The following is a 25,516-nucleotide window of genomic DNA, read 5'->3' on the forward strand; positions in this document are numbered from 1 at the left end:
ATGGGAGCAAACAGAGTTTTTTTTACTCTTCAGTTGATATCCTCGTCGTCCAAGTCTGGGGGGGGCTGATAACAATGGTGTAGTGTTCTCTGGGCCGATTTTCGACATCAACGAGTTTTATTCTCCGTGGAACCGCTCGTCACAGCGACAGGGGACGACGACGACAACGCTGACGCTGACGCTGGATGTCTCGATAGTGGAGTTCGCTAGGATGAAGCCTTCCGGACCCTTTCGTTTCTATCACTTTTTTGTCACTTGCGTCTCGGATGTACGAATGTTCCGTTTCGTCCCGGTATCAACCGTTGGCTGGGTTTTTGAAAATCTTTTTCCAATACCTCTCAAGTGAAGGTATCTTGTCGAGGTACACGCGTTTCACTGTTGGTGCGTCCCGGCGCGATACTTTTCCTTTTCACCTTCTCAATCTCGACCACTATCGGCTCCAAAACGGTTGCGGGTACTTCCTTTTTATAGTTGGTGTGATGAGCGTAAATTGTTATAGACAGCGCAACGATGGCTGTATCCTCAACGGTCTCCAGAGGAGAAGACGTTCTAGCTGCGGAACGTCCACGGAATTGAACAGGAGAGCTATCGATTGAAATGCTAGTTGTTGTTCGAGCCACAAGTAATAAAGAAAAAGGAAACATAGGCAAAAAAGAAGGAGGCTAGGTCAGCAAAGAGAGAGAAAGAGAGAGAAATGGAGAGGGTAGTCACACGCTTCCATTTGGAATTGGATTTGTGTCGCCAAGGAATGCCCCGACAGCGAGACAACTCTTCTGGCTTTCGCTCGTTTTGTGCAAGTGGCCCAGGATAATGAAACTTTATTTCCCCATCTAAGCGGCGGGGTGCCGGGACACGGAGGGAAATTGTGCTGAAAAGAGATTCGGAAGTGCGGATCGTCCTCGTTGCGAGTGTCTGGTTATTTTTTGTGTGTTCCATTAAATTGAACCATCGAGCACGTTGCACGAACATCCTAGTTCAACCTTCCTAGCTTGGTGTGCTTTACGCCAACCTTCTTCGCCTCCGAAACCCACTGTGCGGAGCTGACATGATGCGAAACTGAGCCTGGGTTGCTTAAGGGTGGGTGGTGTGTGCTTGTCCGTTGCATTGCTGGTATTGTGCTACCGGAGGCAACAGCAACATATGCTCGACAGGATCTGTGCGGTGTTCTACATGAGTGGATGGGATTTCGCCACAGAGAAGAGATACATCTTCTCCACCACTACCGGTGGGGCGTATAGAAAGGAGGGGGTACCAGAAATGTGTGGTACGACAAGGGATTTCTCGATTTTTTGTTTTATTAAATCTTTTCCTTTTTCCCATGCTTCCCTAGAGGGACGAAGCGAGAATGTGCTGTGAGCCACGTGAAACCTAACCGAGGTCGGAACAGAAGAGGCAACATTTTTCCGAGCAAAATCGAATATTCATATCGTCGAGTTTCAAGCGAGTTCTTTGACAACCTCACCACCCCGCTATGCCTCCCTTTTCACCCATTCACCTTCAACCCCGCCCGCCGCCCATGCAGCATGATCATGATGCGATATAGAATTGCTTTTCGGGAAAAGTTAGTCCATTCTAGCGCGCCCCGGCTCTCAAGAGTTTCGCAATCACTTTGCAAATCGGGCGACAATGTGGTCACAGTTTCTGGTGCTGTGAACTTTTTCTCCTGTTGGCGATGGCAGCGTGTGCCCTTCGACATGGCGCATACAACGATGGGAGACCAAGAAGTTTATTCTGGCGTGCTAGTAGAGAGTGGTCACTGCCGCCGCCATTTTGCTGTTTGCCTTGCACGAGGCGGATCATGCTCGGTTTGTACAAATTTTATTAATTCGATTGAACTTTATCGCAAACAACTGTTGGCTACAACCGATTGGCTACATACACAAACACGTTTTTATTGTGGTTCCGGTGTGCGTGTGAATAATCAGACATGTGTGTCCCCATACACATGCACACAAATAAACGCCACAATTGTACCAAAAATAACCAACGAGTGCGAGGAGAGTGTTGTGATCAATAATTTAATAGCCATTAATTTGCTTCATGGCGGGAAGTGGCGTACCATCCTCCTCACCCTAGTTTGCAGGAAAACTGGTAAAACCCCGGCGGCAGCATGTGTGTGTATCTGGCATACGTTGTTGGGCCAGGCGCGCAGCGGTTTATGGGCTGTTGTATCCAACAGTCGTTTTTTGTTCAGCACAACCATTCGCACCGCGCGCGCTCTTTTCCTTTCGGTTAGTGAAGCTAATTTAATTTGTACCAAATAATATCGTTATCCACCGACACCACCGACGATGAGACGGTGGGTGGTGGTTTGGGTAACAGTGGGGAGCGAATTGAATTCACTTGCTGCCAAAACCATCATCACTCCATACCCTCGCTACACACACATACACATACTCCCACTTATCAGCCCTTCGAATCGAATTGCGAGCTCTGGTGTAAACCGGAGTTTTATCGACCGTCGTCCTTCCTTCCTTCGAGCGGTAGTTTTGTTACGATTCGGTTGGCTTCCTGCATCCTTTTTGCTGTTGTTGTTGTTGTGTGTTGTGTTTGCTGGTTGATAAGTCCCGTGGAAGTTATTTCCTCCCCCCTCCCCAAGCGTGCCTTTGTTCCGTTTCGTTGTCCCGCACCGTAGTCACACTTTTCCCATGAAGTGCCAAATGTGCCAAATTCATCGTGTCATTTAATAAAATTGTCAAAACATGCTGCCTGCCACTAGAGTTTTCTAGGGGAGTTTTCTTTCGTTTTTCTCAATTTCCATGCCTCCCCGGGTCGTTCTTTAGTAGTTGTATGTGTGGTTAACTTTCAGTCGAGCAGAGATTTCTCGAACTGTGGATGAAAGGACCAAAACGGACCGGGTCGTGGACCGAGTGTCATATGCGGTCGTGTTCAGTGTACAACAATATGCCATGCCCCCAACGTTGGTATCTTTCGCTCCATACCTTCGCCCTGTTTTCCTTCGTCCACTGCCGACCAGCTAACTTTGAAAGGGTGGAAATCTCTAAAAACTCTTTGGGGGAAACCATTCGAAACGGATCTACAGGGCTGAAAATACACTCATATACACACACACAGCAACATTCCGGCGCATACACACACACACAAACACCGTTCACGCGGTCATACGGTGGGGTGGAACGAATCGAATAATTTTATTTGACAGACCAACGACTGAATCAGCGCAACCCCCGGAGCACGTCAGCCTTCGTCCTTTTTTTTCACATCCCCAAATGTTTCCTCCTTTGTAGCCGAACTGGAGAACGAGCTACGTGAAGGAAAGGACAAATTGCAAAAACTACCCACACACACAGCTATAAAAAGGGAGTTGGATCAAACAGTCCTCACGCTAAAAGGGGGCTGACTTTTGGAATGTCGGAAGGGATATTTTTTTTGGCGCTCGGTCATTGGAATTGTTCGATAAATGGATTTGGGGAATGAAAATTCCATCTCACCAGCTTTTACTACCACCGTTCCGCCTCAGGGTGGGTGCAAACAAAATAAATACAAAAAAAAAAACACACCAATATAAAATAAAATAAAATGGAAAGTGTGCATGCAGCATCAAAAGCATCCGGTGTGTTTGACAGGGGGACACCGAGGGCGCAACCGAATGGCAGCAGCATTGTTTGACGTTTGGCTTTCGGATTTTCCCCAGCACGGTTTCGTTCGCTAATATTTGGGGGGAAATGCAAACTGTCGCGAACTTTTCACTATTTGATGCTGCGGTTCTTTACTTCTATTGTGAAGTGTTTTAACATGACTGCAACCCGAATGAGCGTGTTACATGAATAAAAAAGCAGTTTGTTGGGTACAGCTCGCAGAAACCAACTTCCTATGTTGAATATCAAACCGTTATGTTGAATGGTTTAACAATGATACAGATTGCTTAAGTCAGATTACTGTTTAACTTGAACTTGCATCTTACAATTGCAAAAACAATCTTATGTAAACAACCGCTTTCGCAGTTTCTGTTGAAAGCTAAATAAAAAGTACCATTTATTTTACATCCAACACAACTGAATTGACAACTGGACCATTTAAATTGAATCCGCTGTGGTGCAAAACATTAAACCAACTACGTTTGGTTGTATGTTGAAATATTCAGCTTTATCACGGAACTTGTTTCATGTTGTTAGACATCTGCTCGGCGACAAGTGGTAAAAAACCATGGTATTTTATGTTGCTTTTGAAGCTTCTTACAGTATATTTAAAATGTTTTGGGGTCCCTTAACTCCCATAGAACGCCATATCGTGGCTGAAAACCAGCGAGGGTTTTCACAAAGTCGCTGTTCTTCCTGTCAAGACTTGTGTGCAGTGCTTTTCGGAATTAAGCAACTTTATCAGAAAACATCATAAGGAGTACGATTCAGTAGTTTGGACATACCTGGCCACAGTAAATCATGCACGAAGTGAATCGGAGGAGTTGAACATGTCAAATATAATTTAAATACCCCACACTGCTAGCCCTCTTTATGCCTCCTACCACTTAAAGGTAGGACCTATTCCAACATTTTAAAGTCCAAACGGAATAGCATTTGATCCACAACAACTGAAAAATGACTGGTTTTGTCGACTCTGGCTAAAGTTTCGGCCAAGGACCGTGTTAGCAGTGATTTGAAAAAAAAGGATTTGTCGGAGTTCTTTTGGTAAGAAACCACAAATTAGTCTTTATTTCACCTTTTGATCACGCTAACGTATCGCGAATAGAAACTAATAGTGGCTTGCGCAGCCCTTTTATCCCGTTTTGGCTGAGGCTAGAGTCGGTACTCGATGGCTGCTGCATGGGCCGCATCCGCTGTCACTTTGACGGTGGCGCAGCCGACAGCGACGGTGTTGTGGTCTCATTCTAGCCGCAACAGACCGTAAGGTCGCCTTACTGGCCATCGGAAAAAATTTTGAATGTACTTAAAAGCTGTAACTTTAGAATAAAAGTTACTTAGTTCAAGTAGCTTGGTTAACTTGTTTTAATCTCCAATGAAAATTTGTCTATTTTTTTATGAAACTCAAAAACACAATTGCAAAATATTAGAATCGTGTAAGTAGCTCAAGAAATGATTTGTTTTCTTGACATATGGAATGTGTTTTGGTCCTAAATACGCTATTGCAAATCAATGTGAAAAAAAAGTTTATACAATTTTATTTTTACTGTTGCTATTAGTCACGTTTTTTAGTTTTAACTTTAAGCTACAGGTTAGCTTATGTAGGGTTTAAAGTTATTTTAATCGAATTATAATGAAATCTCTGTAAAAAGTTGCCATATTTGTTAAACGGTTGTGTAATTCCGCTAATTCACTGTAAAAGGCCGTAGGGGATATTGATGTGATATGAAGTACCTCGAGCAAAGTGTGGTCAGAGAAAAAGGAAACTCTCTATCAATACTCGACTCCATTGACATCGATTGTCAATTACCATCGAGGAAGAGTATTTACACCCCGTCGGAGCAACTCATTCAACCAGCCAGAGACAGAGTGTCATCGTCGGTGGAGTCATTTATCGTTCCGTGCGACACGTTACTTTGTGTCTCCTCCTTCCACCTCGATGGGAGCAGCAGCAGCAGCAGCTTCTTTCTATTAGTCCTTTCATACGCGATTATCGTTCAATCTGTTTATCTCTATTGCGCCACTACACAATCACTGTGTTTCCAATCTGTCGAAAGCAATTGAACCATCACGCCATCTTATTCGTTTTTTCTCCCCATTCTTTCTTTCACCACCGTGTTGGCGGCTCCGCCATCATCATCCATTCATTCCCCCCTTCCTTCGCCCCTCCCCCTCTTTCGCCCCCGGGCGCGAGTGCTCTGGACGCGGATCGGTACAACACACAACGCTCTCCTGGGGGGCGAATAATACCCCCAGTCCAGCTTCGACACGACGAGAAGCAGTTCCACTCCACTCGATAACGCGCGCCAATTGGGAAAAGTACTCTCGCTCTCTTGACTGCGGATGTGGAAAAACGCAAAATTATTCATAGACATATCGGATGAAGTGATCCCCGCACAGATCGATCCGGAGGATACGCTCTTATACCCACCACCTCCCAAGCGGTTTGATATCGATAGTTTTCCCGAGACCGCGATGGCCGGTTTTTCGCTCCGGTCGGAAAACTCTTCCTCCCAGCTTTGGCTGATGGCAGCTTTGGGGGTTTCTTTGTTCCTTCTTAAATTGGACCGATAGTCTCCCGCGCGCGCTTGACTTCTGTCATCCTTGTTAAGGGCTACGGCTTTCCGTGTCTATTTGTCTCTTTTTTCATCTCTCTCTCTTTCTCTCTCTACCTCTCTCGCGCTCATCGGTTTGCTATTTCACTTCCGTGTCGGCTGATGATGCTGGAAGGACGATAAGGACTTCTAGACTTCTCATTTTATCCCTCCCCTCCCTTTTTCGACGCATCTCACGTGCCTGGGAAATGAGATTTTCCTCCCGGTGGGATCTGTTCCGTCTCTTTTCGCCACGAACCATCAACCTTTCCTGCTTTGGCACACACTTCGTGTCACGTTCCGGCATTAATCCTCAATCTAGTCTTCTTTCGTCAGTCGCGCAAAAGGACAGCTTTCGTTGGCGGCCTTTTTCAGCTCGGTTTACGTTCGTGCACATAGTGTTTGTGTGTGTGTCTGTATGTGTCTGCCTCTGTGCCTATCCCGGTAGGAAAGGGACGTTAGTAGCAGGTAGGAGGGGGTGGGTATCGCTATCGTACGGTGGCCAATGAATTTCGGCCGGTTTTCAAAACGATCCACTTCTCAACGTTTTATCCTCTCGCAAAAGACCGACATTTTCACTCCATTATAGCGCGATGGCGGCATGATGAGGCATGTCCTCCCCTTTTTGGCTTACCGCCGGCAGGGCCCTGCTTTTATCTATCGCCCTATAATTTGGGCGAGCAAACGCCAACCTATGGGCGCTTTTAGATGCCATCCGATTGATACTTGCTTGGGGGATGATTTCGGAAGCTTTTCCCCCGTTCGATCGGCAACTTTTCTCCCCCAACACGTTGGGACACGGGACATGATGACCGTGACATGTCCGTGTGTGTGTGTTTGATGGCGATGAAATCCGATATCGGCTTAGCCGATTTGTGCAATGGTGGTGATTTTCTGAGAAAATAATACTCTCGGTTCTGATTTTTCCCCGGCGGGGGAAGTGAAAACGGGGGGAAAACTTCAAAACAGGCCCATGTGTGTCAAGATAAACGGTTTGTGATTAAGGGCGGAAAACTGCTCTCAGTGTCTCGTGTGGCAAAAGGCACACACAAACCAAACCGACACTTTTCACTTGCACCGTCGTGTTGTGGGTTGGGTTGGGATTGCTTTTCCACGGCGCATGCTGTCCTTGTCTCTCCGCCTACTTGTATTATGCCTTTCCTTTTTCACGTGGCGCTGGGTCGATAGCGGAAGAAAGCATTAGAACTAGAGCCAAACCTCAAACCCCAAAACGGGAAGCACACGACAATGATTGAGTGCCGAATTGCGGACAAAATGTTTGTGTGTTGTATTTATTAATAAACTACCAAGACCGCGTGGTATGTTCGCACCCCCTTTTCCACCCTATGCTGCTCCACGATCTTTCTTGCTCTGTCTCTCTCGCCCCCCTCGGGCGATGTATATCTTTTTCGCTTGGCTGTGTTTGGCTACCGATTTAACGTTCGTTCGAAGGCCAAATTGGCGGCGCGAAAGCCATCGGTGCCGGATGTCGCATTTTGGCTACGCGGCAACTTAATGGAGCGAAACAACCAACGGCGGCGGCCCTTCTTTCCTTCCTGTCTGCGGCATTTGCTCCGGACTTTCGTCCATCTTGTCTTTTGGGCGAGCCTAGTGTACATTTTTGTTTGGCAATTGTGATGATACAGGAAGGGAGGGGAGGAGTGTACCGGCGGTCGATAACAATATGCGACAAAGGAAGGATTAGTGATGGTGTGGTGTGCCGGAGGCCGAGTGGTCAAGTGTCGACCGGAAGACACACTCGGTGATGGTGTTGGTTGGTGGTGTGGTGGTGGTATTTCGGCAATCGAGAGCCCGTAATTGGGCGGGCAGGAATTTAAGTGGTGGAATGATGATACATTCTGCTCTTTGTGCGTTTCGATGGTCGCCCAGGTTGTTGATTATATTCTTTATGGTTTGGGAGGTTTCAGATTTCATTGTGATGTGTGTTGTATTCAGCCAGGAACAATTATGTTTTATAGCAAAAAATAGCGACGTTTTCCACTTTTTAAATAGGTCATATGTTTAGTTTTCTTTTTTACTTGATAGAACGAGCTGTGCAATTGTATAATTCAATTTAAAAAGTAGTTTCAAGCTCCTTCGAAAATTGTAATTTTATTACAATGCAGATCATAAAAATTATCAAAATAAATAATCGTTCTCGTTCATCTCTTTCCCGATAACTATGAACATTAGCATTTATTTATTTGCAATGCTTTTTTGCTAAACAGAAACTGAACATTGTTAACATTATTCGCTCTTATAACACGTTCTTCGTTGTGCAAGTTACTACAATACTACCACTTTATTCATAGTAAAAACGACTTTGTTTAACCCAAGTACAATGTACCACCTACCATTTTCTGTTTAATTAAATTTCGTAAATCTCACAGTAATATAGTTTTTGAACCATTTACCGTTAAAAATGGTAAACACATGTGTTCAAATTAGCTCACTTTATGCATTTATGCTAATTTATAACTTTAAATGAGTTGAACCAAATTATTGATATTTGACCAAGCAAATTCACTCATAGCACGATTTAAAAAGCATTGTTTCACCCTTTTGCGATGGAAAACCCTTTCGGTGAACACATAATGGTCGTTGATAATTTATGGAGGTGTTGCCTGAAACATTTGTGCATGTTCGAGGCGAATTTTTATAGCAAACAAATCAAATCAATTTCCATCGCCTTAAGCCACACGCCGAGGGTTTTTTGTGTGTGTTATTCACTCAACGATTTCAAAGACACACTGGGAATCGTAAAATGAACTTGAAATGGACACAAAAACGCATCTCAAAACCCTCCCCGGGGTGGCTTAAAGATGATCCAAAAACTTCAAAGTGGCACCCTGAAACGGTCACAACGCGCGGCCCCCAACCGGATGCGGGCGGTGCCACAGTGCAACGAAGGGAAAAGATAATGAGTCCCGGCCAGCAGACCCACGGAGGCCACGGCTAATTAGAGAGCAGTTCGGGCGGGCAGCATTAGCATCATCACCCCCCCCCCCCCCCCCCCCCCCCCCCCCCCCCCCATGTTTTCATGGCGGGCGTGATATAATTGTGCAGCGCCTTAGGCTGCAGATCGGCAAACAGATTTTGTCTGCGATCGTTCGGTCACAGAATGTGGAATAGCGTGAAAAACGAACGGCGGATGCACAGAAATGGTTCTGCGTGCTTCGATTTGGTTTTCCTTCGCCGATTCGTGTTTGCTGGTTTTACGAACCGCATTCGCACTCGGTTAGTTTGCATCATATCTGAGAAACACTAATTTACATTTTAACGAAATAAATGTACAGTCGTTCGGCAATAAAACTTTGTATACCCTCGTGGAATGTTAGGTTTTCAAACTATTCGAAATTGCATTTTTGTAGCACGCGTTGTAATTTAAATGCACATTTATTTTACGATCCAAACCGATTCGTTTCGGTTACGACATGTCGAACGCTTTTCCTTCTTTCGTTTTTACTCGCATTCCTTATTTTTTCATTCTACAAGTAAGTTCTTGCATGGGCGCTTTGGAACGCCAGAACATCGTTGTGAAAGGAAACATAATACGATAACGGGAATGGAAAATGGCAGCACGACGAAAAAATAAAGTAAAACACTACCCCAGGACGGAGGAGAGTGAGGTAAAAATGGAAATCCGAACCGATCATTCATGACCGGAGAGCGGTAATTATGCAAATGACGATCATCACTGACCCATGGGCGTGCGAGTGTGTAGGATGAAGGAGGCCGCCCTGGCCCCGGTCAGTTGGTCGGTCGGTTGGGTCACAGTTACGAAATGATATCCTATCGTGTCCGATATGGGACGACATGGGCGCGCGGTGATGGGATTATAAATATGATCACCGATCCGGCCATCACACGGCAGCCGCCTTCATCATTACCGTCAACATCATTATCGTCAGCGTGTGGCGGCGGCAGCGGCGTGGTCGTGAACGTTGCTCACCATTCAGCGATCATTGGAATTAAGCGATGATGATGTGATGGGAAGAGCGAGACGGTGGTGGCATATACGAGCCGCGGCTCATTTTCCGCCCACCCTTGCGAAGACCGAGATTGGAGGACGGCTCAGTATAAAAAAAATGGGAGCTCGGATTATGTTGGCGTAGGTGGAAACGAAGACTCGAGAAAGAGAGTGGAGAATGGGAACAGAAAAATCCACATCATGATTTGCTTTGAGATGTAGGAACATTAAGCTGGGATTTATTTCATTCTTTATCGCGTTTCTCGTCTGATGAGTTGACTAGAAAGCAGGTGACGAAGTGTTGTGAAATTACTAATCAGATCCAATAAATTGAATACAAAATCTATTCATTCAGCACTTATAATGGTTAAGTTTATAGTTGAAATCAGCATAAACTTGATTATTAAATACAATACTGGTTTACATGTACAAAACGGTCAATTTAGGTTCATGAATGTTATCGCATGGTGTTTGTCCGACAAAAGTGTCACTAGCCTTAAAAATAGTTAACGTATTGTTAACAGATTTAACATCTTGCCATAACGTTTATTTATCCCGGGACTGAGATAGTCGTACGTAAACGCCGTTACGACCCACGAGTCCTACGTCCCGAATGTGCGGGTTCGAATCCCAGCGTAATCCGGATGCGAGAGAGTTGTGTAACAGCCAATAATAGTCATAGAATTCTTTGCTTTGACACTAAGATCTACTTTCAATTTATGATTCAACTGTAGGGTTTGTTCCCCTTTGCGTAATTACTTATTAATCACGAGCTTTTTTTTTATAAACATTAGAGTTTCTACGAATATAAAGACATATCATTTAACACGAACATCCTACTAACGAGTCATAGGAAGAATAAATAAACAGATCTAATCAAAGATAGTGCTGTTTTGTAGTTTGATTTAAACATACTATCTGATATTCAAACGCATGATAACTTAAATTCATTTGATATTTATAAGTCATGTATGTTAACAATAAGAAACTATGCTTATATCTCTGTGCAAGTCATATCATAATCGATACAAGCACGTCGTGGCTGAGGTGTAAACAACTGGTAATGGAGTAGATTGTCCTTCGACTGATTTAACAGCTTTAAGACACCTCACAGAAAAAGGAAACCTAATAACAACAAATAACACGTTGTCCATTTAATCAGCTGTGCAAATTCGCCATCGTGTTCAAGCGGGAGACGACAACTAACAGGAGTACTTATGTAGACATTTTAAACAAGCACCCCCACGTCATCATGTCACAGCTTGTTGGTTACCTTTCGGTAAAAGACACTTGCTCCGGTTGCGATGAGATGAAAAGAAGAAAGGGAGCCGTCAAAGATTGTGGATGACAAATTAGTCAGCCTAAGCACGAGAGCATCCTTTACTTCCCCGTTGGTTGGTGTGATTGAAAAGTACAAGCTGATTTCCGGAAGAGTTTTGCTCTAGTGCTTGTCGGCATTGCTTTGGTTTCGCTTGGACGACGACGACAACATATGGTGGACTGTCGAATAGATGAATCGCTTAGATGTCTTTCTTGTTGTAGCATTTATCTTGGCCATCTGCAGCAGCGGGACGGTGGGATTATGTTTGTTTTGATGAGTAGGAGATGTTCTGGATGGGAAAGGAGTCGATGTGTTGAATTTGCTGAATGGCAGTGTGAAGGACGACGCACCGCAGTGGACCTCACCCTCACATCTGCTCGCCACATGCGTGCGTGAGACGAGTCAATCTTTCATGTGGCGTGTTTTTGTTTGTTTGAAAACGAACAGCGTTTGTCTCGGGGGAAGAGAAAACAAACCAACCCCTTTGTTGGACATCGACCGACGGTCGGGGTATACTCCTTTAGTAGGCTGAGATGTTTTTCAAAAGTCAAAAGACACGCCCGACCGCATGAATTAGTACTGCTTTCACCGAAAGTCATAGGCATTCTGCCTACGCCTGTCTTGAATTTGCTTCGGTCAACCACAATTTGCGCACATTGTTCTCGTGACAACGGCTGCTATTGCCTCGTGTGACAAGGTGACAATTCAATAACAGCACGCACGTTTCCTCCCCATTCCATCGTTTGCGTCCCGGGGTCGCTGAGAAGCGCGACAGCTGGCGTGATGTCAGAATCTGGGACGCTCGTTGTTCAGTTTGTGGATGATCGTAGCGCACAAGAGAAGCCGGTTGCGTTTATGTCCCTTCCGACCTTTAGGTATCTTCCACTTACGTTCCATCTCTTTACACATTTCTCTCCCACCGCTTTCAGTACTTTTACGACCACTTTGGACTCGGACGCTTCATTGCGGACCATTGCGGCACATTAGGAACGTGCGCGCATCGTTTGCGCAAAGGGTAACGGTTGACTGCATTCTTCAACAAATTAGCTGCATAATCAATGATAGGCTCCGTTTCTCCCTTCACGTGTAGCCAACAGCGCCTTAGTCCCAACCCGATGGGAAAAGAGCAACCGATTTGCAGAGTGATCCACTGCGCGGAACCCGATATGCTGAAGGTGGTGGTGGTGGCGTGTCATGTCCAGAGTTTTGCCTGACGTTTCGCACTTAGTCACATCGATTAGTGTGCGCCAAAGTGAAGCTAATGTGGTTAATTGTGCCACAAGTTCGCCACGCCTCACCCGAGGATGGATGGGCAAGCGGCGAAGGTGAGCCGTGCTATTTCGGGAGCTCACCGACATCAGAGATGTGGGAAGTGTACAAGAAGAGGGCTTCAGAAGATGATGATGATGATGATGGGTTGGCTTGTGGATTGGCCGTTGAAGAATGCTTTCCACTCTAGACTTTCGATGAGGTGTGACCGTTTGCACATTCACTCCTAGAGCCGCGAGGCAACGGGGTCTACAGCATATATACTTCATCACACTTGTTTTGGGAGCTCTTCGTTTGGTGGCCGCACAAGATCACTTGTGTGCAGCTTGACCTAAAGACGATTCCCCGGACCCGGGTGAAGCTGTACGCCGTGTGTTGCTGGCTACCGGCACAAGACCTCTACAGCGCTACTTCATGGTGTTTCGCATCGCAACTCTGGATGCCTCTACATGCGTCACAAAGATCATCGAGCGAGGCGAAGAAGCAGAGAGCAACCATTCTGCTGCACCTCGAGGAGGAGGAGTACCGTGTGTTCGCGTGTTCAGTTCGTTAAAATTAGTCTTCCACTCCGGGGGGAAAGATCGTTTTCATGTTTCTTCTCCAACGCTTTTTATTTTGCGTTTCGTTGCCGCCGTGCTTCATCTTCTGCTTTGCTGAATCCTTCGTGGTTCTCCACCTTTAGCCCCCCGCCTTTGTGGTGCATCTACGCCCGTATGCCACTCGTGATCCCGTACGATAGGGGGCTTCGAATGTGCCAGAAGGTTAAAAACCAAACCTGCGCGATCCGCGCGGACGGTCTCTGAAGAGGAGGAGGAGGTATCTGCTGCATCCACAGTTCGACTCCTTCTTGCCGAACCGTGTTTTACACGTTCGCAGACGCCTAATAAGACGATGATAGGATGATGTGGATTTGGTCGATTATGAACGATTCTTTTGCGTGCGCACTCGCCTCTCGCCGTTGGGTTCGCCAGTTTGCGAATCGGTGCAAACATGGATGCGTTCGCCCACCTCGTTTGTCCGACCGTGGAAACCCCCCGTGTCAGCGGTGGCATTAATTTGCTCCAAACCACTTTCCGCCTTACTGCAGCAGGATGATGACATTACCCATTAGATTAATGGTGACGTAGTGTGAGGGCCAAAGGAGAAAACAAGGTGGAATTAATTTTAGCACGAATTGATATTCTTCTGTACCTCGTAAACTGTGGTGGCGTTTTATCGTATAAAATGGAAAATATATTTTCCCCGGGTGGCAGAACGAATGCGAGGTGAGCGTTTGGGTCAATCCGGGATCCCTTATCGGGGGCAGAATTTCCACCTTTACGAACGAAGGCGAAGGTTGCTTTTTAAATCATCGGACGGCGCTGCGAATCTGGTCCTAATGGATTCTCGCTGAACTTTGCTTGTAAAGTCCGGGAGGTCAGAAAGGTAGTAAGCCAAATTTATGGTGCCAACCCCGGGAAGCGGTGTGGTCAAGAAGAGAACCGTTCGTTTCGCTTCTAACCTGTAGCCGACCGACGAGAACAGCCTGTTTGTCCGGTAGACTGCGATGTTCAAAAGGAAACACCGCGGTGGCAGATTCGATTCGTAGATTATCCACATTGTCTGGCGCTTGGGAACTTTGGCAGATACTAGAAGAAGGAGACCACCACGGACCTGGTCGACGTTCCTATTCCGAGTGGAGCCAAGTAGTGGATGCTTTTTAATGAAAATCCACTATCCGCGCACGTTCACTGGTAGTTATGGCGTATCGTATCGACTAACATGGTTTTGGGTGCCAAGATTTATGTACTACACTGCGCACCTCTTCTTGGTCGACGACGGGTACTACAACATTATCGCCTTCTGTTCTACCCAGGAGGAGATATGTACGACTTCTTACCTCCGAGGTTTCACGTCGTTCAACCATAGGATTGGAGGTTTTGTAGTGGACAGCACTGCAGTTTCTAACCCTCTCCAATTAGAGGCACTCATTTTCGCAATCCCCCCTTCCTGCGATGCAGTGATTTTCGCTTGTTCATTTGGGTGTCCTGTAACTGCCTTCCTGGCTCGGTTCCAATGTCATATAGAGAACCTCGCGACAACTCCATTTTCGGTTAATTGCTGCACCCATACCCCCAACTTCTCGTGTCTTTATGCACCGAAATTCCATGCCAGTGGTACGCGGTTCTAATTCTTCCAGATGTTGGCAACTCAACACTCTCCGGTTCATTAGCGAGGCTTGCGCGGGACGCATAGACTGGGGGCGAAAAGTCTACATCACGGCACCCCCCATTCCTTTCCGTTATGTATCGGTTTAATTTTCATTTCCCAGTGTCTCCCGTACTGTAGGGTGATACACTTGCGGTAATTAGTGTAAGGACACTTTTACTCTTTACCTCACAATTGAAGTGTCTATTTTAAAACGTCACCTGTGAATATTAACAATTATTGTATTTAAGCGTTGCAAACGAAATATTTATTTTCAAATGAAAAAGCGCTGATGATGGTTCTTCTGTATTTGGTACACGCTTGACTTTTTTTGACATACTGTCAAAAAGCCGGAAACAATGCTTCCCGAAAACAAATGTTCTCCGGAATATGAGACCGATTAAAGTAAAAGACAGTTATGACAAGATGATATTTGTTTAGGTTATGATGTATACTCCGTTCTGTTTCCTATCAGCAAGTGAGTTCTCAATGTGAATGTTTCAAAAGACACAAAAGAACAGAACTTCGTAATCAGCGTGAAAGCTCAAAAGCAACGAAATATGCTGAAATCGTAAACCGTGAAATTTAATCAAATCTATAACAAGTCCGCCTGAATTAGCCTTGGCAGTGCAAACCTACTCAATTACAGTTTGACAGCTGCGATAACATATCTCACGCCAGTTGGCGTTATATCATGTCCTACACTTATAGCCCCGAGTGTGCGCGCGTGTCACGCGATTCCGGCACAGACGATTTGTTGTACTGCTGCTTTGCTGCTTTGCTGCTGCTATGCTGCTCACATCACTGCCGTTGACAAGAGGCAAGCACAAGCGCCGCCGCCATGCGCTTCTGCGCCGATGACAAGTTGCTGCCGTGCTCGGTTTCACTCGGTACAATTCATCACTAATTTAGTATGTGCGGCCACGGTGTGGTCTTCATCGTCGTCTTCGTCTTCGCCGTTCCTCTTAAGAACCACTCGAAACTCGTGGCGCAAATGCGAAGTGCCCAACGAAAGTTGTTACGGCAAATGGGTGCGTTTGTTTTCTTTGGGTAATTAAGATTTTTCAACGTCAATTGCGGCGTGTAATAAATTACACCCATGGGCGAGAGGTTGGGTGGTTAGGTGGGAGAGAGGACAAACAAAAAAGAAAAGACGGTAACAACACCCACGAAAGAGAGATAGAGTGAGCATCAGGAGGAAAAAGGGAAGGATCTGGTTTTGCTTCGTTATGGGAAATTCTTGTTCTCCCCCGGGTCGACCCGTTGGCATTCGCATCGGTCCCCGCGAAGGATGAGGACATAAAAGCGGAACGGAAAGTGACATTATTGTCGTCGTGTCGTGTCGGTGAGTCGAGCGTTGAATTCCTCAAATCATCAACCATCCAAGCCGGATGCGGTGTGTTGTGCCGAGCCGCCGCGGTAGGGCCTGGGGACGGATGCGCGCATGCATGAGTTGAGCCGCAGAAGAACATGACGGGCATGCAATAGAAGGTAGTCGGCTGCCGGCGGTTCTGTGGTCGGGGCACTAAATTAGTGCCAGTGGCTCGCGGTAGTTCGTCGGCGGTTTGCGAATATTAAGTCGCAAACCTACCGCGACTAATAGAGTTGATCTATCTCTTGTCCGCTTTCCGAGGGGTCGGTTGCCGTTAATTCCTTCCCTTTGGTGTAGAGCTGTTGGTTACTCAATTTTCTCCACGCATATTGTATACATATTTTCCTTCCACTTTCGGAGGTCCAGACCGCGTGCATTGCAAGGAAAAGGGCGGCCTTTTTTACGGTCCCTACTTTCTGCTAAGAACCACAATCATGCGGTGCAAAACCACAGACCAAGCGACAAGCTTGTCCATAACTGTGGAATGAAAATTCTTCGTCGTGAGATTGTTGTGCCGCGCCATCGACACGCGGAGAAACATTCCGGGAGTATCTCCCCGATCGACTTGATTCCTCAACAGGTCCAATTGGCGTCTACCAAGTTACGCACAAACCAGTCCTGCACCTGCCTTAGGCTTCTTGCATTCCTTGTCCTATGCAGTTCTCCCTTATTCTTCGTACTCCGAATCATTTCATCCATTCGTGCCATGTAGCTCGATTGTCGGGTAAGAATGAAAATCGATTCGGATTGCCTTTCTGGTCCTCTGCTACATTAGAAACTCCAAGACTATGTTCCTATGTTTTCAAAGGGTTTCGATGTGAGGTACTAATTTGTAAGCCCTACTTCACACACTCACCCTTTCGGGCTTTGGAATTCTCCGAGGCCGGTATGGGTAGCAGGGCAAGCCTTTTGCGGATCTCAATCAAGCGCATGACGGCGTGAGGACTCCGTGCCTTCTATAGCTTAGTGGTTGCACCCAAGTTTGATTGCCGCCAACCATGGCAGGCGAGACGCGAGGCACAGAGTGTGTTAGCTGTGAGCCACTTATTTCAGTACCAGTCAACCGACCTGTCAGTTAGTCAGTCAGTCAGTCAGTCAGTCAGTCAGTCAACCAAGCATTAAATATGTGCGCGGGGGTAAGCTCACGTCCGATGTAGACACGACGGGCGCGCTGAAGAATAAGAGGGCATGAAGCAAACGGTTCCCCAAGTGCGACAGTAGCACATACCCAACTGTTTGCTGGTATCTCCTCGGGCTTCCGAACCTCAAAGAGTTGATGTCAGCCCTTTTAAACAAGTCGTTAATACGCTCGCGGAATGTTGGTCCAATCAGTCTGCGCCGTCGAGCCCTGCTTCGGTCGATGTTGATCGGGGTTGGCTTCTGGGCTTTCTTTTCCACGCCACGATACGGTGTAGGTGTGGTGATGGTGGCAATGGTTGTGTCTCAACCTCGAGGCCTCACTGGTGAAGCGTGAACATAAGCTCTACAATCACTCGCGGGTGTACGAATACCCCCCCGGCGTTCCAATTCTAGTGCGCTTTTGGAGTTGGTACCGGTGATGGTAGGTGGTAAATTTTCACCACGTTCACTATGTCATGACGGGACCTCTTCGCTCTTTAGATTCGGCCTGCGGAATCCGGATACTTTGTCGGGACAAAGTTTTCCCCTTCTGTCTCGCGGTGGGGCTATATAATGAATCAGTTACGCGGCCGTTGATAGCTCCGTGATGATGATGCCTCCGGGAAGCTCTCAACCAGGGAGAAGTGTCAGTCGGTAGCTCATCACTTTCACGTGCCGCGAGGCTTTGAATCCCTGAGTGGCTGGCGCCCGAAATTGGAAACCCTTTGAACCTCCCAAGCTCCACCATTAGCAGCCATTTTGATGGGGAACTCACTAGGCGGTAGACCCCGGTGCAGGCAATAAACCACGGCCGGTGATGATGTGTGCCTTCACTGATAGGAGGATACAACCTTTCGATAGTTGGTAGGTCTTTCTTGTGCCTCGCCATCGTTTCCGGTACACACAGAACGTGCTGAAAGTGGCATTTACACACTCATTACACACTGGAAACACGGGACTGGAGCTGGCTTTTGGCAGCACCGTTGAGTGCTGCAACCGAGTTCACCATGGTTATTTAGTTTGTCATCATTAACATCACTTCTAGTTCGCTTAATACCACCGCATTACATGCCCGGGAAGTTTGACTTTCGGTGTTTTTATGGCGCGGGAGCGCCCCAACTCTTTCTTCATCACTAGAGCGTCCTCTCTTGAGGCTCGAGGAGGAAGCGGCTGGCGTCAACAGCGCGTCGGAAGCGGTTGCTCGCGCGGTAGCCTGAAAAGAAGAACCTACCGTTCAGGAATGGCTCGTTAATTTCGTCGCCTTTTCCGCCCTCTTTTTTTCATCACCACCGTTTAAATAAAACCCTTATGGCGTGCACGACGATACAACGGGCGAGAGGAGCTAATGAAGATGTACACATCGATCGGCGTCGTGTCGTGTCACTGAAAGACCCCTGGGGAAGGAGCAGAAGGAATGGGGGGGGGGGGGGGGGGGACATCATCTCCTGCCTCGTCCTGTGGAATGTGACCGAGTGGCAACGGCGTAACCGTTTTCGCGCCGCTTTATCTGAAAAGCCGGTTTCGGAACTGAACACATCCACCCCCGGGAGCTGGAACCACCAGGAGCGTGGTGGAAAAGTGTAAACGAACGAGAAGTCGAGTCTTAAAATGGCAAAAGACATTAACGGTAATTATGTACGGGGTTGTCGTGTTCCTGCTTGATCCGCGGCGCGAGATGTTTTCCTCGGTTATGTTTATGCCACCGTTTGTCGTTTCGATTCAATTTTGAACTATATTTTTACGAGACTTCTTTATCTTCGTTTGCTCCGCAAATGTCAGCCACTGTGGGATTAAGAAATATTAGGGTATAACTATTCTTAAAACTGATTTAAAATATAATAAAATCTTAACGCTGTACAGTGATGCGATAGTCTATCGCATAAGGCAACTGAACCCAACACGCCTAACGTCTTCGTTATTTACATCCTTCCTTAAAACGGTAACGATTTTCGAAATCAACTTCATCAAGTCCTGTGCTTCTCTTCTTTCCATTTCCTTGATTATTGCACTCGTGATGGTTTTTCTCTATTCCGTGCGCTTTGGTACGCGCCCTCCGGGAAGCTGCTAAAGTAGCTCAATCAAAGCAAAAGCAAGTAAACGCTCAAGCGCTTTCCTCCCACCGCGCTCCATTTCTCCACGGGCGGGGCGGGGGAGGGGCTGTATAAATATATAATGATATAAATTGCAACCTGCCACGAAAAGGCACCCTTGCGCACGCCGTGCGAATGATAGTGAACGCATTAACCATTCCCGCACTCTCCTCCTCCTTCCGTGGCGTGTGGAACGCGCGAGATAAATGTCTGCTTTCGCACTTAATCTCTGCACAAATTTGTGCGACGCGAATTATTTACTCGCATAATCGTTGTCGTCGTGTTCGGTGTAGCCCTTTCTGTCATATTTTCTGCCCGGGAGGGAGGGGTGTGTGTGAGTGTGTGGTGGAGGTTTAATTTAAAGCCGCGATTTTGCTTTTCACCACAACCGGAGCACGTGGGAAGCGGAGGGGGGTGGTGGTGGGAACCGGTTTATCGGTTCAGAATTGTACGCCTCCACCGGTGTTCTCATCGGACGCCGTTAAGATTAAGAAACGGTTGGGCGGAGGCAACGGATACACACGGTATCTTTACCATTAAGGGTTTACCTCCGTAAAGGTTTACGGAAAAAGGTATGTTGTTTCGTGTGGAAATGATCCTCCGGGCGACATTTATGTTATGGTCTTTGATGCATGTTTTAATACTGTTGTTTGTTCGAAAACACCGAGTGTGTTTGTAAGCTTCTCCTGCAGCAGCTTCGAAAAGAAAGGGGCTCCGTGGAACTGGGTTTGTTTCCTCTGTGTTCGACTGCCAGCCTCCTCCCGAGCACACATGCTCTCTGACTACATGCTTCGGTGCTATTTCCCCTACGATGCTATTATAAATAACCTCTTACTTGTTGGGCACCCTTCCGCCTCCGACGCAACGGAACCGGTTGGTATTACTGCTGCTACTTCTATTTTCCTTCCTTTCAGCGTTCGCCTCACTTACTTTCAACGAAGCCGAGGATCTCTTTCAGAACGATCTTCAAAGCCGCCGAAGCCGAAGAAGCTGGCCGGCGAATGAGTTTGGTTAGCAATTTAGTGAATTCGACCAGGAGAAGGGTGTGTTTTCGTTTTCTTGCTTGTATTCTTTTTTCCGAGAGCTCTACATTTCGTTCCATTTCGTTGGGTTGCGAAAGGAGTCGATCGATCGAGCAAGTATGATATTTTGCCTTTACTTTGCTAGGAGGGTGAAAAAGATGAAAAGATTAGTTCTGCCCTCTGGCGGTGGCATACGCGCGCACCCATTAATGTCACGTTTCAAGTACGCGCGTGTATTGATTGATGGAAAAGAACAAGGATAGTGTGGAACAGGAGAAGAGGGGTGAGAGGAGGTAGCTAGGGGGGACGAGAAAAGGCCCTTCGGTGAGAGAAATGTTGGTTACAAATTGGGGTCATGTTTCCACCGCTGGCTTGAGATCGAGATTCGTTTCTCGCCGTGAACGCAAAGTAGGGTTATGACACACGGTAAAGATGACAACAGACATTCCTCCCTGTCGACGGTGGAAGAGTGATGATCCGTGTTTGGACGGAGTGGCAGCCGATTTGTTGCCGGATATAATTACCGAATTAAATTGTTACAATTATACGTCGTACAGTCCGTTGAATACTGTATCGGATGGGCTTGCGGTTTCTAACTCTCGCGTTTTTTACCCTCTTATCCAATTTCCACAGAGCCTGGCCCCGGGAGCACAACAACAACCCTCTGCTTGTGGTGGCGTAGTGTAACGCGGCTCCGTTCGTTTGCTCGAGCACGTCGGCGGTCAAATGCAAACCAATGGGTGGCAGAGCCTGGAACATCGCGTGCACATTAAGCAGCTTCCCGGTGGTGGTGGAGCACCGTCTGCAGCCGGATTGTGGCGTTGCCTTCTGCAGGACACAGCAGGACCAAGGGCGGCTGCGGCAGAAACCGAAGCAGTAGGTGCAACGAGCTGTTGGAACGCCAAAGCAGAGTTTGAATTTTGAAGAGTAACAACAGAAAAAAGGAGGAGTAAAGGACCGGAAACCACTTCCCCGCGAAACGGAAGGAACGTAACGAACCTCGAATCGTCGGCATTCTCGGCAACGCGGCGACAGTACTCGTTCCGGCGATCCACTTCCGGATTCCGCTTTCCGTAACGTACTCTGGAAGCGGTGCATTTTCCACCGGAGGGAAAGAACGCTATCGTCCCCAACGACAACGACACCGACGGGCGTTCCTCCAAGGCCGTACGTCGTCGTCGTCGTGTCCGGCATCGGAAGAAGGAGCCCCCGACCGCTTGCCGCCCCCGCCAACGTCGTCGTGCCGTGCGTGTTCATCCGCTTCATCGCTGCCGTCGTCATTGCGGGGTAATATGGCCACACCGCCAACCGAAGGAGAAATCAGAGTGGGTCCCGGCCATCAGGTAAACGACATCTATGTACGTATTCAGAGTCCGACAGAAAGCTCCGGTCGAAATCACCATCCAACCTCCGGGAACCCGTTCCCGTAAACCGGGAAGAAACAGTTGTGTCTGACAATCGTTTTGCGATTCCGTACTCCTGATCATTGCTATCAAACTATGAACTGATGTTTCTTAGAGTTGGGAAGTTGATTACAGAATCCTTCAATTTAGTGCGTTATTTCGTAACAAAATATTGAAAGTTTTCAATAATGATTGATTTCTTTGTTCTACTCTTGCAATACCTATTGCAGAGTAGTCTTTTACTTTTGTTTGTTAGTTCTTCTGCTTGCATCAGTCGCAAGTGTGGATCAGTTTTGTGCAAACTTGCCTATATATTGTCGAATCTTGATCTTATCTTGAATGTTAACCATTGTTTCTTTTTTATCGTATTCTACATTTTGTGTTGAATTGTTTCATTTCCTGTTGTTGATTGCTCTGCTGTTTTACTTTAGCGACAAGTCTTTCTACTCAGTTTCGTGTTTAGTTGTCTCCTTATTTACGTTTTTTTATGGTTTCTGTTTTAGTTCTGTTGCTGGTGAATGTTTTATCATCTTAAAATGTCTTGTGAATAGTGTTGTGCTTATTGAATCTTTTGGCGATTCAGTTGGATCCATGAATCTTTAGGGATTCGCATCTTCATCCTCACCTTAATAAATCTGTTGAAACCTTACTGAATTTTTACAAACCCTAATGAATCTTTCGAACCCGTAATTAATCTTCATGAATCTTTTGAAACCTTAATGAATCTTCATGAGTCTTTCGAACCCTTAATGAATCTTCATATCTCTTTTGAAACCTTAATGAATCTTCATGAATCTTTCATGAATCTGAATCTGAATTACACAATTCTACTTGTAAACCATTTGAGTTTAATGGTAATTCTTTACTTATTACACATGAATGTAGGCGTTTGAGCAAGGCTGACCGTTGTTTTTATCTTCGACCCATACATAGGGTTATGTGTTAATTCGCAGTTTGTTTTCTTAGTGGAAAGATGTATTTGAAATTTGTATGCAAATGTTTTCATCGCCATTCCGTTTAGTGATGACATTCTCAATGGCTTCGGTAATGTTGCTGTGCGCCATCGCCAAACATAATTTATCTCCCATCGACCAGGCGGCGAGGCGAGTTAAAAAGGGAACAAGGTGATGATGGGTGTTTGACGTAGGCCAGCGCCGAAATTTCTTCACCGTGGCGGCCAACGGCGGCGAAAGATAAAAGATTTTTGTTTTATCGCGTTTCGGTTTCAGTTTGGTGTTCATGCGTTTCCGGCCGACAGTTATTGGCAGTCCCCCCAGCGGACGCTTCCTAACGATCGTTTGGGGTCGATGGAAGGGGGGGAGGGGGGGATGAAACTAACCTCACAACCAACAGCCCATCCCTTACCCCTTACTCAGCCTAGTTGATGCTCCCCAAAACAAATTGTTTTTTATTCTTTCGACGGGCGCCCGTGTGTTTGTGTTTATCCGTGTGCTGCTAACTGCCAGGCGACCATAACGGACCTAGAGAAGAAAACGAAACAAAAAAAAAATTACGTCTACCCGGGGGGTCACACATACACACAGGGCCAAACCCGAGCAAGATGGTTAACCCTTTGCGCTCGAAAGCATTTTCGCCTGCGCGAACCAGCAACTCGAGGCGAAATTGACCAAATTGGTAAACGCAGAGGCGGATTTAACGGTGCTGGGACTAAGCGCCCGCGGTGGGCCCCGAGCTCGCAAGGGGGCCAGAATCTTCAAGGGTTCCCTTCATATTTAAACAAAAATTCTATAGACTTCATCAAATTTCCTCAAAGATCGACAAGTACTAAATTGCAACCGGTCAATAACGGATAATTTTACTGCATCCTATAAAACTTATTGCCATGAACCATGACGAAATAATGAAAGGATGGTCCGGTATATAATCAGAGTTGAAGAGTGTCAATTGTAAACAAGCATGCATTTGCATAAACCCAACAGAATTTTCGAATATATCAAGCTTAGGCAGTTTCCATGCAAGCAATGCGTTTTTGACATGTCTTATTAGATGTTGCCACATATTTGAAAAAGCTGCAAATAACGTAAAATAAGTTTATAATTATGTAGTTTATTCATTAACTCATCGTAAATATAAAAATGTCACTTTGAACGTTGAAGCGCATGGATTAAGAACTGCAAATTGAGTAAGACTTGATCGGCTTACCAGCTTCAACCGGCTTGGCGCCGTAGCAGCGCCGCTCGAGTTGGTGCTACGCTACTGCTGGGCGCCGTATCGGCGCCGCTCGAGTGGAAAGGGTTAACATCCACCGGCCTCTTCTCGGAAGGATCCGGAGCGATCTCCGGCGGAAGAATGGTCAACAGCACACAAAAAAAAAGAACTAGCAACACCCCGTAGAGCATACTCTATGATAGCCGCTGATGTTGCTGCTCTGCTAGCAGCCCGTAATAAAGGCAAGTTTCACACGTTTAACGGTCAATAAAAAGTCATAATTTACGAACCCGGGGGCTGAAGTTAAAATTTCGCTACGCAACTTACTTCATTTTCATTTCGGAACGTGTGGTTCCTTTTTTTTCTCTCTCTCCCCATCGTCTTTCCTTTAGGCCCAAAGTTTGCAGGCCTGTTTCTTTCAGCTTGGCCCGGGAGTTGAGCTTCTTTTTTCATACCATTTCCTCCACCGTTTTTTTTTTCCTTCTTCCGTTCCTATGATACCTCCGGGTCGGAAGAAGCTGCTGTGTTGTGCGCTGGAAAATGCGTTAAAAAAATAACTATTTTTCCAGCACACACCCATGAATGGCGTGTCATGCGCGCACGGTGTGCGGTTTCTCAGGGAGTTTTAAAAACGCTGCAATACTTTGTGGAAAAATATGGGAAACTTGCGGCGTCGGGCGTATATATAATAAAAAAAACATACGGCGGCCGCTCGGTGAAAGGGAATGATAAAGTATTTCGACTCTGTTGCAAGCTTTGCACAATCATCCCAACGGTTAAGTCGCCTTTTTTTCTGTTTTCAACAGAAGAGAGAACCATCATCGAGATATTGAGGCAATGAAATGGGTGTTTGTGTGTGATGTTACACTGTGTAGCGCGTATAATTAACTGCGCGTGTCTGTTACACATAACTTCCCGCGGAAAGCGTATCAATCGGATAAAGTATGCTGATTGAAAACATGTTTACATTTGTGCAAAGTGATGATTATTGTGTTTTTCATTGGGCGTACCATCGGTTTCGGTTGGAGGGGGGAAACAAGCTGCTGCTTTCGTTAACAATGGCATCGGTTGGAAAAAAGGCTAAAATTGTTTATTAATATTTCACTTAAATAAATGTGGGCCATTTAGTTTCCTTTTTTTTTTATTGTCTGTGAGGATTTCTTGTTTTTTCAATCGAGACCCCGAAACCGTTTGCTGTCGGAATCAATTTTGATACATCGTTTTAAAGGGCTGGTAGGTTCGTTTTGAAGCTTCAGGTTACATACATCGATCACCTTACGCTGGTTTCCACTGAAGCAGAAGGGTGCGAAGGAAAATCCCCCTCGGAGAGGAAGCGGAGGTTCGAAAATGTAAATAAACTATTCCGTGTGTAATAACACCACTCCCGTGTGTGCACACCAC

The 25,516-nt window shown here is 46.4% G+C and overlaps 1 protein-coding gene across 1 annotated transcript in view; it reads left to right on the forward strand.

The window, feature by feature from the left end:
- LOC131263798 (trithorax group protein osa) overlaps nt 1-25,516 on the forward strand; it is a 112,360-nt gene that overhangs the window by 68,238 nt on the left and 18,606 nt on the right. Inside the window, exon 4 of the mRNA XM_058266056.1 lies at nt 21,177-21,886. Within this exon, the coding sequence (XP_058122039.1) occupies nt 21,836-21,886 (51 nt within the window). The 5' untranslated portion in view covers nt 21,177-21,835. The remainder of the gene's footprint in view (nt 1-21,176; nt 21,887-25,516) is intronic.

This window comes from Anopheles coustani, chromosome 2 (genome assembly GCF_943734705.1).
Source record: "Anopheles coustani chromosome 2, idAnoCousDA_361_x.2, whole genome shotgun sequence".
NCBI classification, from domain to species: domain Eukaryota; kingdom Metazoa; phylum Arthropoda; class Insecta; order Diptera; family Culicidae; genus Anopheles; species Anopheles coustani.